The 17,499-nt window shown below is 44.2% G+C and overlaps 1 protein-coding gene across 2 annotated transcripts in view; it reads right to left on the bottom strand.

Moving 5' to 3' along the window:
• cacna1ia (calcium voltage-gated channel subunit alpha1 Ia) overlaps positions 1-17,499 on the bottom strand; it is an 86,484-nt gene that overhangs the window by 56,587 nt on the left and 12,398 nt on the right. For both annotated transcript variants that reach the window (XM_052049353.1, XM_052049354.1), the window contains exon 2: positions 4,931-5,194. In XM_052049353.1, coding sequence (XP_051905313.1) covers positions 4,931-5,177 — 247 coding nt within the window. In that variant the 5' untranslated portion in view covers positions 5,178-5,194. The remainder of the gene's footprint in view (positions 1-4,930; positions 5,195-17,499) is intronic.

Raw genomic sequence — 17,499 nt, 5'->3', positions numbered from 1 at the left:
GCCGGCGTTTAATGACTTGAGCTGTAAGACTCATTTGAGCCGCGGATCTCAGCAGTCAGCTATGTTTCGACGTTACGCAACACGTGCGCACGCAACTTAGCGCCGAGCTTTTCTCACCGGTCAGAGAAGTTTCAGCTTATGCCCTGACACATATGCCCCGACAACGTGCACGCAGCACTTCTAGACGAAGAACACAAAGAAAGGATTTGGGTTGACCATGATCCATATATGTGCAACATACTGTATATCTGACAGCAGGGATTGTGTGTGTTTTATATAGGAGGGGCGTAATTTGTGTGCACGTTGGCGTGTGTGTTTGACAGTGACAAAGCGGGGGCCATTCCGCGAGGTATGTGGTGGTCACCAACTCTTTCAGATCATTACCGAGAGGCCAGGGGGCGCCGTATGCAAATCTCTGGGGCAGCGTCTTTCTTGTATTTTACAATAGAAGTTCGAACGCGAAGCAACTAACCGTCGTTCGCTCTCAGAGATCCGCTGCGGCCCATGTTGAAGACAATTTTCCTGTTTGCCGAGTCATTTCTTTAACTTTGTCCGAGAAAATCTCTGACATACAGCATCTTTGCAGAGCTTACGTCTTGGCTCTTCTGTTTTTTTAGTTCCCCCTCAGACCTTTTGTTTTGGCTCTTCGAGCCGAATCTCAGTCTAAGTCCAAGCTTTGTGGCAACCCCGATTCCCATGGAAGAGGCTTAAAGCTGCAGTCACTAGCGTAATTAGATATTTCAAGCTCCCTTCCACTGTCAGGGGGTGAAAAGACAACACATGTGGACATACACACATACACACACCGCCCATTCTCTGTGTTGACAGGGACTGGGCAAGAGTTCACTCTGCCACAATGCTAACTCTCATTCTTCCTCCCTCACATGCTGCCTTTCGAGGGCGAATGCTAACGAGCAATCTCTCACTTGTCTTCCCTCGCTCCCCGTCCATGGCATCATCAATGTTTTTATTATTATTTTTTAATCCATCTTTCAAATGTTGATTTGCCGTTCACCATCTTGCTAATTCGGTTCCTCCTTGTACCGTATAGCTAGCATACATATTAGCAACGAGCAGCGGCTTTCTTCCTCTCCCCTCCTTTTTTAAAAAAAACTGTTTATGACATGACAATTTTTAATTCTAAGCAAACAATATCCATCCACACTACATATTTCTACAATTTGAGTTCATTTGTGATCTAGCGTCGGCCGTATGACTGCAATGATTGCGTCCCTGATCATCCGTTTGAATCAAAGTAAGGTGAATTGGAAAAAATAGAGCGAGCGAATACAGCCAACAAGATCGTAGGAGCCTCTCTGCCGCCCCTCGCGGATAATTTCAATACCCAACTTATCCGCAGAGCCTTTAGCATTGCTGTTGACACTTTAACACTGTTGACACGCATTTGTTAGCATTGCTGTTGACCTCACCCTCCCATTTCAGTCTCCTGTCTTTAGGGATAAAATAAGACCCTGCGCTGTCAGGAAAAATGTTGCGATTTCCCGATCCAAAGTGCAGTTACCGCATACAAACAACCCCCCCCCCCCACAGGTTTTATGAATGCTATGTAAATGTTCCTCCCATGTACACACAGGCCGATTCAACTCCCGTGACCAGCTACCGTCCGGGATATGAGCTCGTTCTCATTGTAAGCAGCCCCCATTATGCGGTATGCCGCCGACGATTTCCAACTCGCTGTGAGGGCTACCATCGCACATGACAGCTGCGGGGAGAGTGAATCACAAAAGTTCTTCATGCAAACTGGATGCAGGAGCAGCCGTGATGCAGAAAATGTGTTACGCAGTCAAGATTCCGAAGAATTGGCTCTGGACGCGATTGGGAAAGGACACGAAGGAGCCATTGGAGATTGTTATAATTGTTGCACAGACATTCATAGCATGACACGCTCTGCCTGGTACAGCTACAAAGACCACCTTAAAAAAAAGATTCTCAAAAGCCATGAAAGCGTGTGCGATCTGCTCCTCTCCTTGATATTGTAATGAGTCTTCTTGGTCTGCTAATGCACTCATAAGTATTCATTACAGAAGGGTGGACCTCAAAGCGGGTGCTGCAAGTGGCCAAATGGATCCCGCGGAAACATTCTGATGATCAATCAAAAGAGCAGAATATTCATAAACATCCCCCAATGACTCACACACTTCCTGCAAACCCGAACACCGTAACGGAATAAAATCTACGCGCATCCTGACAAATCTTCAATGGTTTGAGGTTTGTTTGGTGGCGTTGTTTTTTATTTTTTTTTACGCAATTCATTTACCATGTTTTGTATTGGGTTATTAGTTTTGTCTTAGTTTTTAGAGCAGGTTCATTTGTTTTTACTAGTTTTTTGGTGGGAGGGCTGAAAATGCATTGTTTTAGTATTAGCTTTAGTTTTTTTAATATATGGTGTATTTGTCAGATGCAATACTTTAAAAAGGTGAGAGTGGGCTAGGTCTAGATTCATGAAGCAAAAGGAGCGTTCAAAGAGAACATACAACAGCCCTGTATAATAAATGAAGGGAATATAGACCATGTAGGAACCGAGTCTTTTGAAAAAAAAAAAAATTAAACTAGACGATTGTGTTCAAGTACAGTACATCCACTATAATTGTTCCCTGTCAAGGGTCTACTGCGTGAGTTGCGCCACGCTTTTGTGACAGCAGCATGATTGATGACTCCCGACCATTTCCGTCTTTTTAACCAGCCAACTGCAAACGCATAAAGAAACCCACAAAATGGACCCAAGGACAAATCCAATCGGATGCACACAATGTAGCAATTAGCAAATCGGCGCGGCATACATTCCAAACCATTCCTCAATACTTTCAATGACCTCCAGACCGCCGCCACAGCAGTTTGGCGATTGGAAATCAAGAAATAAATACATCTCTAAATCCGTAACAGCAAGGCTCATTAGAAAGGGAAAAAAAATCATTTTAGTTGAACCCACCACCTGGAAGTCTCTTTAATTCTAATGGAAAAGCATCGAAATGATTGGATTTTTTTTAAGATGCCATTTAAAAAAAAAAAAAAGCAAAAACAAAACCCCGTACATGCTCATTACACAGGCTGTGACTTCCAAGAGTGCTACGTATGACAGAGGTCAGGCAGAGTGTGCAAGCGTTGAGGCCTGCGACGACAACAGTCATTACAGTCACTTGAAAGCTTCCTCGGCATGTGTGCCTCCCCCCCAACTAAGATGCTGGATGCACGAGTGGAATTTGGACTACACCACGGGGAATGCGAAAGACGGGGATACTTTTGAAAACACTTTCACCCGCTTCCACAGAGCGCCATGTTCAACTCAAACTTCCAGAATGTGAAGCAAAAGTCGAGGGAAAAGACATCTGCCCCGAGGAGGTTGTATTAAGACGGAGCTGGAAGGTGAGCGAAAGTGGATGATGTGTCCCAGGTGCGTGCTCCATCCTCAGAACCAGTTAAGAGGGAAGCCTGGCAACGCCTCAGCCATCCGTCACCATGGAGATAACAAGCTGTCAAGCTGGCCAGAGAGGATCATGGGCCACAGAGGCCGGCGACACTGCATGAACACCGCAGGAGCCAATCAAAGGCGATGACAAGAAGAAAAAAATTAAAATAAAATAGGAAGAAGAAGGGCAAAAAAGACAAAAAGAAGGCAACAATTTGTCCACAACCACGACTGCCTTTCTAGTGTTTCTGCGTTCATTCCCAATTTACACGCTATGGGCGTGTTGAAAATCTGGACAAGATAATCGGCATGGATAAGAAGTGCATCCAAGCATGAAACGAGTGCTTTGTAACGTGTACAAGTGCCGTGCACCAAGCTGGAGAGCCATTTTTTTTTTTTGTTTCCACCTTAATCTACTCGAGAGGACCATCACGTTAGAAAACAGCATTGAGTATAAGGCAATGCAATTTCACACCGCTGCAAATGACCACAATACATTGCGAAATAAAAAAACCTCTCCACATGTGTGCTTCAACACGGAGCGTCACCATCAGATACCGCTCACATTTGGCGGTGTCAGTGTACCCAATCAAGTGTCCTGAAGGGGATTGTCAAGTACGCCGTAGCGGGTAAAAAGAGTTGCTCATGACAGGGACTGTGTGCGGGGGTTGCGGCATCAGAGGCAAGTGATCCAGGCGTGGGAGACGATTGGAGACGTGCGCGTGTGAGAGAAAGAGATTGAAGGCCCCTCTTAACTGAGTGGCGGACAGATTTATTGATCTGCCAAAAGATGGTGAAACAGCCTCTTATTACCCTCTCATAAACACACATTCCCGAACACGAACCCAGCCCCTCCCCACACACACACACACACACATGCACACACTTCCCAAGGATCATCTGATCTTGTTCTCACATAAATTCGGTGTATGATATGCATACACACGCGTCTGTCATTTCTTGATAGGCTACAAACGGCCTCAGTTGATGCCAATGCAACAGCCAATGCATTTTGTGTCGAGATGCACACAATTAACCCGCCCCGTCTAACACACACAAACAAGAACAAATGTAACTGTTAAAAGGAGCTGCAAAATTGTCTTTATGACCTTACAGAGGAATATTACAAAATGTTTTATGAAAATTACCTTATGCCTCTAATTGTTCTCGTAATACTCATTTTAAAACAGACCACGCCTTGGGAAGAATAGCTTATCAGAGAGCCTCAACAGCTCCAGTTTCCATTCCATATTCCCACAAAAAAAAATACCAATGCAAGGTCCAACCTGGACTGGTTGCCACCCGATGGCAAGGCACTGACACGCAAACAAACATTCCCACTCTCACGGCTCATTAGAGCTGGAGCTCCGATTCCTCCAATAGTTTAGCTTAAACCTGACAAACCGCACATGCAAAATGTCAACACTTAAATGTGCATTCAGCATTATTGACTAAAAGAAAAAAGAAAAGAGCAGCATTTCCACCGGCGATGGAAAGGATATGGACTGGAAACCATACGGATGCACCAGCTGCGGGGGCAGGTGGTCTGCTTGAGGCAGAAGAAGACCACGGGCGCCAGCTCGGGGAAGGGCACCACAAGCGTGCTCAGGTCACTTCCGATGCTGGCGTCGTCACCTGGACCCACTTCCTCGATGATGTCATCAGCCTGCGCTGAGCCATACTCCTCGCGATGCCCTGGCACGGCCGAGGAAATGCCCCCCAGCGGCACAGGACACTCCTCGCTCGTCATGGCAACTCAGCCCGGCTCTGAGAAGAGAAGATGAGAACAGGGTTAAGGAAATGACATTTGCAATCGAATTCCCCCACCCTCCCCCCTCCCCGATTGATTTTTTTGGAATGGATTTTTAAGAAACCTTTGTATAACACAGCGATGAAAGCGGGCTCCTCTGCTAAATCCACTTAATTGATCGACAACATGACTGTGCATTAAAAGGCACGGTGATCTAAATTTCGTCTTACTTTTCGGGTAAAATCTTGCAGCATTTGGACAAATAACTTCATTTAAAAAAAGGCATAAAAAATGTACAAGAAGTTTTATTTGATTTTATTTTTATTGAATTTTATCTAAAATTTGTGATGGTGAATAAACGGCGGAGTTCAATCAAATACAAGCAATCTTATTTTTCAGCGTAAAATACAATACAATGACATTATAAGCGTTTTAAATGCGTTTTGTGTCGAAAGAAAATTTCCAAGTATTATGGAATGATTGCCATCATGAATTAATTTTTCGTGTGGCCTAACACAACTTTGCACTTCAATTTTACCCCAATCACTCTATTTATGTTTTTGCTCAACAACATTAGGGGGACTCCTGAAGTGTATAATTGACTCTGAAGAGGTGAAAACAATTTAACAGCACGTGGCACCAAGTGGGCATTTCTTAAGATTCAAAAGACATGAAAAGAAGTTAAATAAGACAAGCCAATTAATTGTGTGCACGTGTTAAAGGCTCACACGATTAAAAAAAACAGTTAGTTGTCAACCAGTGTTAGTGTACATGCCATCATATTTTTATCTTGTACAACTCAAAACATGACGTAAGTAGAGCTTTGCATCTACCAACAAACGAATGGGACGAATGGGTAAAATACCAACACACTTTGCAAAAAATGAAAAAAAATTAAAGTATAGTAAGAGTGACACCCCCCCCCCCCCCCCAAAAAAAAGCTTTTGGCTCCAGCAAGCCTTCCAAACGTCAAACCAGCAAGTCGGACATCGCAGCTGAAGCCTGAGTGGATGCAAAATAACATATTGAGCTTGGGAGTCCGCATGCTTTTAACTTGCAGCCAAATGAGGCAGCCAGTGTGGAGGCGAGCCAAGGCTGGAAACACATTTACAAACACACACACACACACACACGTTAGACACTAGCCATGCAATTGAGCACTGGAAGAATGAACACAGACGACTAAGAGATTATTTTCAGCAGCGTGATCACGTGTTGATCTTCGTCTTGATTAATGACTGACAACACCGTGCATACTTTGTGTGCAAACATGTACTGGAGGCGCATAGTTATGCTAAATCTTACTACGGCAGGATTAAGTGCCAGCGGAGGGAAGAGCTTTTGTTTTTATAGCGTAATTATATTAAAGGCTATTTATTAGAAAGGATGAAAATAGCACACCGGCGATATCATAAAGCAGTATGTAATCCTCGGACAAGATGCTCTTTCCAGAAGAAGATTGAAAGCACAACAAAACAAGGCAGGAAAAAAAAACAGTTTATTGATTGCCGAAGGGGGCGGCCCGGTAGTCCAGTGGTTAGCACGTCGGCTTGCAGTGGTACCGGGTTCGATTCCAGCTCCGGCCTCCCTGTGTGGAGTTTGCATGTTCTCCCCGGGCCTGCGTGGGTTTTCTCCGGGTGCTCCGGTTTCCTCCCACATTCCAAAAATATGCATGGCAGGCTGATTGAACACACTAAATTGTCCCTAGGTGCGAGTGTGAGCATGGATGGTTGTTCGTCTCTGTGTGCCCTGCGATTGGCTGGCAACCGGTTCAGGGTGTCCGCCGCCTACTGCCCGGAGACAGCTGGGATAGGCTCCAGCACCCCCTGCGACCCTAGTGAGGATCAAGCGGTTCGGAAGATGAATGAATGAATGAATGAATGAATGAATGATTGCCGAAGCATGTCATAGGAACAAAAGGAAAGCATCATTTCTTTCTTTCTTTCTTTTACTACCAGTCCTTTAGTTTCTGCACCAGCACACGGTGACAGTGAAACTGATTGGGAATTGTTCTTAAATCATAATAGGACCTATTAGTCATGTTGTGGTTTATCCGCCCCCCCACTCACACACACAAACAAGTTTTATATAAGCACCACATGGATAAAAGTACATACAATGAACATTTTCCGTGCTGTGCACCACAACGACTGCTCAAAGTCAAAGGAGACGTGCACGCGATCATTTCGTTTTTGTACTAAAGCTTAAAAGGTGATCAATCATTTTATGAGCCGTAGCATTATAATAGAAGGCCCACTTCCACTCTGCGATGAGTAGTACTTTCATAAATTTGACAAATTCAATTTTTAAAAAAAACGATAACCTGTAACCTGACAACATGATAAGCTGTCCACTGTGGTGACCTGAAAGAGTTTGATCACGATCGCTTTTTAACTTGCTGTAAGTTAAGGTTGTTGATGAGCCAAAAGACAAAGAAAAGTACCTCTGCCGTACTTTGTGATATTCCCCATGAAAAAGCTTGCTAGACCGACTTTACAGTAAAGCCGACTCGGCTAACCTCTCCGCAACGTTAAATCAAGTTGGCTCAATTAAATATCCGTCCATTTTCTAATACCGTTTGGGCTCATTACAGTCACGGCTTGGCTGAAGCCCGCGCCTTGGCGCTTGCATACATATGAGAGCACACCTCGAACCGCTTGGCAGTCAATCGCAGAGCAAATTTAATATCGAAACATTGTTACCACCTTTTGCATGCGCGGTTGCCAAAGAGAACAGGCAGCAAACACACACACACAAATGCGCTCACAAATTAACACTTTTAATTGGAGGAGTGCATGCAAACTGTGAGCTGCACAATGAAAACAAACATCCCGAAAATACAGTCGGATCAAACGGTTGTTTTTCCAAAGCTACGCGCGACCCATTCAAATATTGAACTGAAATTTGTCGCGATGATTGGAAGACACCAAATATGACTCCTAGCAGCAGAATTTCTCATTCCTCACTGTTAACTCCCCCCAACCCCCAAGAAGCATGTCTGCATTGTGTGCTGCGCTGTTCATTGAAAGTGTCGTTTTGTTTCTGTGACAGTGTGATTTGGAACAATGCTGAGCCAAGGAGAGCTGCCACGGTTCTGACTGCTACACCTGGCTACAACCTCTCTGGACGCCTCCCCGAAATACAATACAATCGCCTGAGAACACACACACCCATATCCCCACCCACACCGATACACCCTTGCGTAATTGGAGCGAAAAATGAGCAAGACCGTCAAGTATTTCAGAAACACACACCTAAGGCACATTACCAAAAAAAAATCAGATTGTTTCATGTGCACGTGTGCGTGCCGGCACAAACAGGACAGGACCACTGCAAAAAAAAATTTTTTTAATCCGGTGACTTGATACAAAGCCGTTTCGACGCTGCTGCTGACTGATCAAAATGACACGTGAGTCTGTTCGAGAGCCTATCAATATATTCCACGGCAGAGTGTAATAACGTATTTATAAACTAGCCGCTGACGGAGGAGCCAGCCCGAAATGAGACTCCTGGCCTTTTGACAGGATCATAAAACATCTTTCCAAAATGTGATTAATACGACTGCGGCCAAATGGAGAATGTAATTCCCACTTGGCAACTTAATGGCAAGTATACATAAACATGTTTCGGGTTGGGACACTCCGAAATGTATTCTCTATGGTTGTGTTCCGTTGAAATTCCGTTTATTGCTGAAGGAATTATTTTTTTAACTCATTGCCTCAATTTAATGTAATCCACATTTGCATTACTTTCAACCACTTGTTGCACCCTTCTCCGTTGTTGCGCCTCTCTACCTTCAGTCATTAAACAGAGAGCCTAAATTTCTTGTCAGATAACATCTTCAGAAAGTGACTGTCGGTGGATTACACCGAGCCAGTGGTCCCCATCAGCTTAATCCGTTTTAGCGCTATTAGCTGTAAACAAGCCGCCAATAATCTACATTTACTGTTTGGGCGGGTGTCAGTCTGTGCAGCCTCATGCGGTCCAATGCCAGGGCTGATGATGTAACAAGAGTTTTGGAATTAGCTCCTGCTTTTAAATGAAGAAAGTGATATCTTTTCATTGGGATGAATGTTTTTGTTGTTGTTCATTATCAAGTCAAAAACCAAATGCTACTTTGGAGTGTGACTGTACTTGTCCTTTCATATGTACCTGTGGCTAAAAAGTGAAGCGTGGAGAGTCTCTGTCAATAAAATGCCTGGGTGCAGCCAATGATCATTGACAGGAGCTTCTCAAAATATCGACTCTCTCACACCCAATTCCTCTCTTTTTCTATAGCATCAACAGCCAAGGAAATTAAAAAGAAGACTGTCATTGTCACGTCCCGTGTTTGCCAGCAGGGGGGCAGACTTTTCCTGCCTACCGCCGACACACCTGTCACCCATTAAGGACTGATTACACAGGGTTTATCTTTGTGCTCGGGCAGTTAACTTACTGCCGGAGTATTCCACCCCGAGCCAATTCTCTCGATTACTGCCTTAATCTATTCATTGCTGTGTAGCCTTGTGGCTGTGATTGCGCGTCGTTAAATCTACTCTTATTAATTCCTATTGTTGCCAACTATAATCCTTGCCGTTTTCTCGCAAGCGTTTTCTGTTGCTTCCTTTTATTCCTGGTCCTGATTTTGACCAGCGTTTTCTGTTTGTTGCTCCCGGACGGGTATTTTGTGTTTTGTATTAAAACCCATTTGTTCTCGGACCACCTTTGCTTTGTCTGCTATTTCGGGGATCCACCTCATTATCTTGTTGTGCACGAAGCGATCATTTTATCGCTTCGGGCACAACGTGACAGTCATGTGGATGTGGGGTTCAAATATGAACGATTAAGAACAACAGGGGTGTTCGTTTTTCAGTTACAGTGTTTGGTATTATTTGTGAGAAGATGGAGAGTGCGTCACTCCGGCACAACATTGACCGATTTATAACGGTGTCCCTCAACTCCTAGACACAAATCTGTAGTGGCAAGAGAGGGGTGGTCCGATAACGCTGCCGATGATTCACTGCTAGATCTCTTGCTGTCACTCTTACATCCTGATAAATGACACCCGCACTTTCCCAGCAAGACCGACAGCCGTCATAATTGTCGGGGTAGCAAATCGGGGATAATCACGCACGGCCTAGTGCAGTCTGTCAACCTTAACGGGAGTGTGTAAAATATATGTAGGTGTTTTCAGCCCCCAATGAGATAAAAGAGCAGCCGTCTTGTAGAATCTTCTTTAAATGTGTCCAGTAAAAAAAATATATATATAAAAATTTTTGAACAGGATTGGTTGAAAAAAATTCCAGTCCCCAAGTCCTCCTGCATCAAATATTAAGGTTGCCCCGACGCTGGCAGTAAGAATGTAATTGAACGTTCAGCAGAGGTCACAATGCTCTACAATCTCAGACAAGTAGGACTGTTGTTGGGGCTCAAGAGTGTCCAAAACTTCCTGACCAAAGACTGGTTCGCATTAGAAAGTAAAACTGGAAATGGGCCAGATATAGAGCTCCTAAAAACAAGCAAAAATGAATCAATGTATGGACCTGTTCAGTTCGCAATAGGCTCACTTATTTCGCCCTGTTTTTCCAGTACAATACCTTCAAAAGCAAAGAAAAGTTTCGCAACTCAGAACTCCACTCTGTGGCTTCTTGAGTCAACGATACCTTAGTTTTCCCCCCCAGAGAGGATAAAGAACATAACTGCGCTTCTGAGTATTTTGATATCTACTTTCTACATGTGTTGATCCACCGTTGGTGTTATATCTGTGACTTCAACCATTGACACCACCTCACGGATGCTATTTGTTAGTCCATCAATGGCATTTTGCATTGTTTGTTAGCATGAAGTTAATTAGCCTAAAAGCAAAGCTACTTGGTTGTTTTAAATATACACGGCGTAATGCTCTTTTCACCCTCAAATCGGTTGGCGTTGACATAAAAGCGCAGCTACGGCTTTCAAGTTAGTCGCAAAAAAGCGAGCGCAACTTCTTCAGCCGTATTATCGTCAGTCAATATGAGCTATCGAGCAATGCTGGTTGCTGAAGCTAATAAGAGGAACAAATTTGGCTCGCTGATAGATAAGGAATACGAGGCAAATAAAAGAGCGTTACCATGGCAACCACTTTTGGGAGGCATTATGATTTTGTTTCACTCAGATCGACATGCCCCCCCCAATCCCGTTATTGCCAAGGGGCCTCAGTGTGTGTTTTTGCGAAGCTACAAATCTATTTGCTGCTACCTAAAAGCTTCCCGTGCCATATGCGTCACTCCACGTGGTGAAACGTGTGAAAGGAGATGGGACAAGAAATTAGAGATGATGTGACAACAGAGCTCTTTTTCTTCCGCTGAATGGGGAGCATATCTGTCACCAACTAACAAGTCACTTTCCAGGAGGCTATCGAAAGTTCGTAAAGGAAGTGATGTGTGTTTGTGACATCCACCTTTTGGAGGGGGTCGATGTGTAAGAATTCCACTCTGGACATAGACGTGGAGCATTTGTGCTTTGTAAGTGATTTGCGTTTGCAATTATTTGTCAGTTGCCATCCAGATGGGAAATCTGAGGGGAGGAAAAGACTCAATAGACACGACAGGATGCATAACGAATCGGGTGAAGACGAACCAAAAGGGACAAACTAGATTTCATCAGGTGAAAAGATGGAATGAGCGAGAGGAAGACCCGGGCAGAGAAAAAGGCGGCAATTGAGGATGACAGAAAGACAAAAGACGACATGAAAGTGAAGGACAACGGACACCCGCGTCATGCAGGAAAAGGGGAAAGTGGCTCGGGACAGAAGAAAGAGACGTTATCTGGAAGAGAAATAACGGCAAGATGAAAAGAGTCATCATGGCGATAATAATATACACCCTGGCCCCCATCCTGCATCATCCAATGAAATGCAATCTATGACAAATGTGTTTATTATTGCAGCTGCGCTTTGCAGTGATTTAGAACTGCCTCATACCGAGATGGAGATGTCGTCTTTTTGCCTGCTCCTCAAGCTACACAAGTGGCAAAACAATCCACAAAGGATAATGCCGTCTACTTGCCAATCAAAACCGATTCATTACTTTTATTTATTTTTGTAATTATTACCGTATTATTGGATCTCATTACTGCAGGTGTACCTAATGAAGTGTCAGACGCGTGTAGGCCGAGTCCTGATCCGCCACATTCTCTTCCCTCTTCTCGCATCTCTTCTCAAAACCTTAAAAGCTCAAAGGAATACTCCCTAATTACCTCATTTGCACAAACACGCTCGTTGCGCAACAGAGAGAAGAGAAGGAAGGGGTCAGTGCCTCACCTGCACATTAGAGGAGGAAATGAACGGGGAAGAAGGTTTGACGAGAATCCACTCTGCATGGATAGGGATAGCAACACCAATTTGGTTTAATTGCAATCCAGATTATATTTGGTGATTTTTTTTTTTGCATTTACAAGTATCAAGAAAAAAAAAATAATTATCATGATGGCATTTGCGGCGGCCCGGTAGTCTAGTGGTTAGCACGTCGGCTTCACAGTGCAGAGGTACCGGGTTTGATTCCAGCTCCGGCCTCCCTGTGTGGAGTTTGCATGTTCTCCCCGGGCCTGTGTGGGTTTCCTCCGGGTGCTCCGGTTTCCTCCCACATTCCAAAAACATGCGTGGCAGGCTGATTGAGCACTCTAAATTGTCCCTAGGTGTGAGTGTGAGCGTGGATGGTTGTTCGTTTCTGTGTGCCCTGCGATTGGCTGGCAACCGATTCAGGGTGTCCCCCGCCTACTGCCCGGAGACAGCTGGGATAGGCTCCAGCACCCCCCGCGACCCTAGTGAGGATCAAGCGGCTCGGAAGATGAATGAATGAATGATGGCATTTGCAAAAACTGTCAATAGAGAGTTGGGGCTACATTGCACAAGCCCAATATCACTTTCAAGTGCTGTCTATGTTTATTATGTCAGCTTTTCTCAACTTTTTTCCATGTTTAAAAAAAAAAAGTAGTAAAACTAGTATTGTGAGAACGTAGAAGCTTAATTAGCATATTAGCATTAATCAGTCACCTCCAAGGGCATCTCAGTCATCTAGTGGTTAGCGCGTCGACCTCACAGTGCAGAGGTCGCGGGTTCACTCCGGCCTACCGGTGTGGAGTTTGAATGTTCTCTCCGTGCCTGTGTGGGTTTTCTCGGGGTACTCCAGTTTTTCTCCCACATTCCAAAAACATGCATGGCAGGCTGACTGAACGCTTGGTGTGAGTGTGAGCGCGGATGGTAATTCGTCTCTGTGTGCCCTGCTATCGGCAGGCAACCGCTTCACCTATTGCTCAAAGACAGCTCGGATAGGCTCCGGCTACCTCCGCCACCCTTGCGCCCCCCCCCCTATAACCTGATAACACGATAAGCATGTGAAAAATAGCCAAACTGTCCACGTGACAAGCGTATCGAAATCGCCAGATGCAAATGACCCGTCCTTTGTCTATCCCATTTCCCTTTCAAAATTGACCAACTTCAAACAATTATTTGCTCGGTTTCTCCTCCCTGCTCCCTTTCGACAGCCTCCAGGTAGAACGATGAAAGCCCCCCCACCCCTCGCCCTCCACCCCCACGTTCAGCTTTGTCTTCACCATCGTTTCCTCCCCCATCTCCTGCCATCCTCCCGTTTTCATCCTCCCTTCCTCCCTCACAGAGTGCTGTGTCAGGTCTTTTTACCCTCAGCCGTGCAAAATGAGATTTGAAAACGGCTCTCGGAGCACTTGGGGCTCGCCCGCGCCCACTCCTCAAAACACGCTGCAAACTAAACACGCGTGCGCAAACACACATAAAAAGGGACGGCCACTCGGAAATATAAAAGATTGTGACGCCGCTTGGTAGCATACTCGCATATCAAGGGAAGGAGAGGGAGATGGGGGCGTGGTCAAGGATTACGGCGAGAGGAATGGAAGGAAATGAAACACAGATGGGTGATCAAGTGGAACAAAACATGCACTGAAAGGAGAGGCTTTACTTGAAATTCACGCTCCTTCTCCTTTTTTTCTTTTTTTTGGCGATTTCCCCTGTGGGAGCGAGACGCACCGTGAAGGGAGTTGCACCGAGTTGGGTCGAAAATGCCTATCAAGTGTCAACTGATGGTCTCCTATTTAAATGTCAAAAATAATGAAAGATAAAACAACTCCATTTTTTTTTTCTCCAAAGAGTGGATTTACATTGGAATTTCTTCCATTTGGTTTCCGTATATTTTCGTTGAAACAAAAGAGGAGCTGGCTCTTCAACCTCTGTTATTTAGTCTACTTAAAGATCTCGAACATGGAACATGAAAACAGAAAACATTATAGTTCTTTGCAACACGCACCCAACCCATAATAAAAAATAATCCTTGGCAGGAGAAAAACTTCCTCGCTTTGCATGGCTGGTCTTTAATTGAAGATTGGTTTGTGTTAATGTAGCAAGCAGGTGGGATGGAGATAATCCTGTCAGCGACAAAATTGACTTTAATGCTCCTATTTGCACCCAAATAACCCCACCAACGTGCACATAACTGAATTATTTAGAGTTTCCCCTTCCCTTCCTCAGCTCTTCATTATTTAGAAGATGAGTGATTTTCTTTGTTTTGCTTTTATTTCCCCGCATTACATCCCACCCTTGAACATGATACTCTTCTGCGGGATTGTTTTGTTGTCTTTTTTCTGGCGGGGGGGGGGGGGGTCTGTTGTTGTTGTTGTTCTACCTCAGACCTTCGAGTTGCGATGACGTGGGCTCCACCTGCTACAGCTTCAAAGCTGACAAAGCCGAAAGCCTCGCTTTAAGTCAATGCTTTTAACACGAATCAGCCTTGTCCCACTTGCTGCGTTTGTTTATGTAACTTTAAAAAAAAAGGCTGTCGTGGTAAAACAAAGTTCAATTAATCAATTTAAGTGTAAGTTGAGGCGTTCGCTGGTTTCGAATGGATTGCTCTACATTAACAATGGGCAAAAAAGGAGTGATGCACTTCGTTTGAATGCAGTATAATGCTCAAATATAAAATGAAAATAGTTTACAATAAATTTTATATATATATATATATATATATATATATATATATATAATAATTTAACATGAACTTACATAAGTGACGGAGACAAAAAAAAAACATTTATTTATAAATGTCCGGCTTGCTGTCAAGCAACCATCAAACGAACACGATGGGAAGTGACCACAAACGCCTATTTTTGATCACTCGAGGCGTATCGACAAAACACGCAGTCCACTATAAAGTCCTCAAAGTAGAAGACGAAAGGGGAACGGAATGGAAAGACAATGGCAGAACGGAAGCGACGTAGTAAGGAACGCAAAGATATTGTGACAGCCGACCGAGAGGCAGTTCTTTACTGTCAGGCGTGTGCCCCCTCAAGGGTGCGTAAATGCGTTACGACTGTCCGCTGGGAAGCACCAAAGTCATTTTGCTTCAAGACAAAAATAAGCAGGATTGCCCGCAACGGAGAGTTTTTCACATCGCCTTCAAAAAAATAAAGGCCAAGGTCAAGTTTTATTTTTATTTTTTTTGCTGCTCAAAAATATTGGTTTAAAAAAAAAAAAACATTAGCCAGAATCTTCAGTTGGAATGACTGCAAAAAAAAGGGAAAAAAAACAAAACGATTGCTTTGGAATTCAGTCGACAAAAATGCGCTTTTGGCCATGAACTTTGGCCCACGATCAAAAGCGGATGATCTTTTTGTGACTTCTCATCCATCCCCACGACATCTCGGCGAGCATTCAAGGCTGGCGTCCATCTGCCGCACGAACAGTGTGCGCTCCCCGCATAGCTTGTAAGTGATCCATGGATGACTTCAGGGCAAAACGGCCTCCTAAATTCAATTACCTCAAACTTGGCAGCGGAAACTGTTGAGCGATGACCTTACATAAATGTCACAATAAATTTATGCAGTTTTATTTTACATAATATTGAAATTTCCCAGAAGACCAAATTCATCATCGCACCCTTCTGTCCTAAAGCCACGTGGCAGCTAAGTGGACAAAATGCCCAAGTTGAACTTGACGATCTCTAATCACGTTACTTTATTCTTATTGTTAATAATATAATTTTAAAAATAAAATAATAAAAAATAATATTCTTTTTTCTTTTTTTTTTTTAAAGCGACCACAGCAAGATGCAGGGGAGGCCCGCAGTTGCCACGAGAAAGCCGGCTTGAATATATTAAATATTAATTGAACAATTACCTTGTCGTGCACGCACTTGGCGCTCCTGTTCAATAAAACATCGAATGCCGCGCTCTCGACATTTAAAGTAGATTACTGGCAAAATACATCTCGTGTTTGTCAACGAAAACATTCCACCTCTGATTGACCTCACACGAATTGAAAAAGCGGCAATAGAAACCGTTTTGGAAAATGTAAATGTACAGCTGCTTTTAAAATCAATCAATCAATCAATTTGGGGGGGGGGGGGGGGAATATCGGAAATAAATGGACCTGACCGTTGAAGCGATGCAGTTTTTTTTTAGTCCAGTTTTGTCTCGCGCCATTTTGGAGCAATCTCGGGTTGCAGAGGGCATCTTGTGTAATATGAAAATCAATTGCTGTCGTCAAAAAAGTCTCGCCCCATTACGGCTAAACTGCAGCTATAGCACCGAGCGTCATTTTTGCCGTCTGCCGTTGCACCTTGAGGATTTCCTTTAGCCGCTAATTGGTCTTTTCTTTGTTTACCCAGCCGCAGTCAGCGTGAAACTTGACAAGATGGATTTGCGATATTACACAGCCATATTCACGCAGCTCCATCTGCCACTATCAACATCTGCTATTGGAGAACCGTTTGTAAGTAAACCCCCCCAAAAAAAGCACCAACGAGAACTTCTTGAATCCTCCAAATGCACAAACTTGCCCATGATTCAGCGCGACTCTTTGACACCATCCACAAAGAGCAAGGCTGGAAAAAAAAAAATCTTGAATTTCCCCAAAGGCGCATATTAGCCTCCTATATGTCACGCTGCTCTTTGGCATATGAGGCATCACGGTGGCCGTGACACACGCACACACGTCAGGCCTGACGATATGCCGTTCTCAAAGGTGTACCCGATGACATGCGTTTCGATTGCAAGACAACTCCGACTTATATTTTTAATTTGTGTGTTCCCGCCTGCCATTGGAGACTCATTTCAGCTCCCCGCCCCCCACATTTGCGCCGTCACAGACAGCAAAGGGTGAACGAGTGTTTTAAGAGTACACAAACACCATTTTTGCTGAGTGCCAAAATGAAAAGCAGACCCAATTATCAAAGGGATGATTCGATTCACCCGCTGATCTTCAAAAGAGCGGTATACGTCTCCGTTCTCTTCCTCTTGCCATCTCAAATCAGACGTTTGCCTCGACCGCGCAACTCAG

This window comes from Hippocampus zosterae, chromosome 17 (genome assembly GCF_025434085.1).
Source record: "Hippocampus zosterae strain Florida chromosome 17, ASM2543408v3, whole genome shotgun sequence".
NCBI lineage: Eukaryota > Metazoa > Chordata > Actinopteri > Syngnathiformes > Syngnathidae > Hippocampus > Hippocampus zosterae.
Note: the sequence above shows the minus strand (reverse complement) of the source record. Positions and strands in the feature narration are given on the sequence as shown.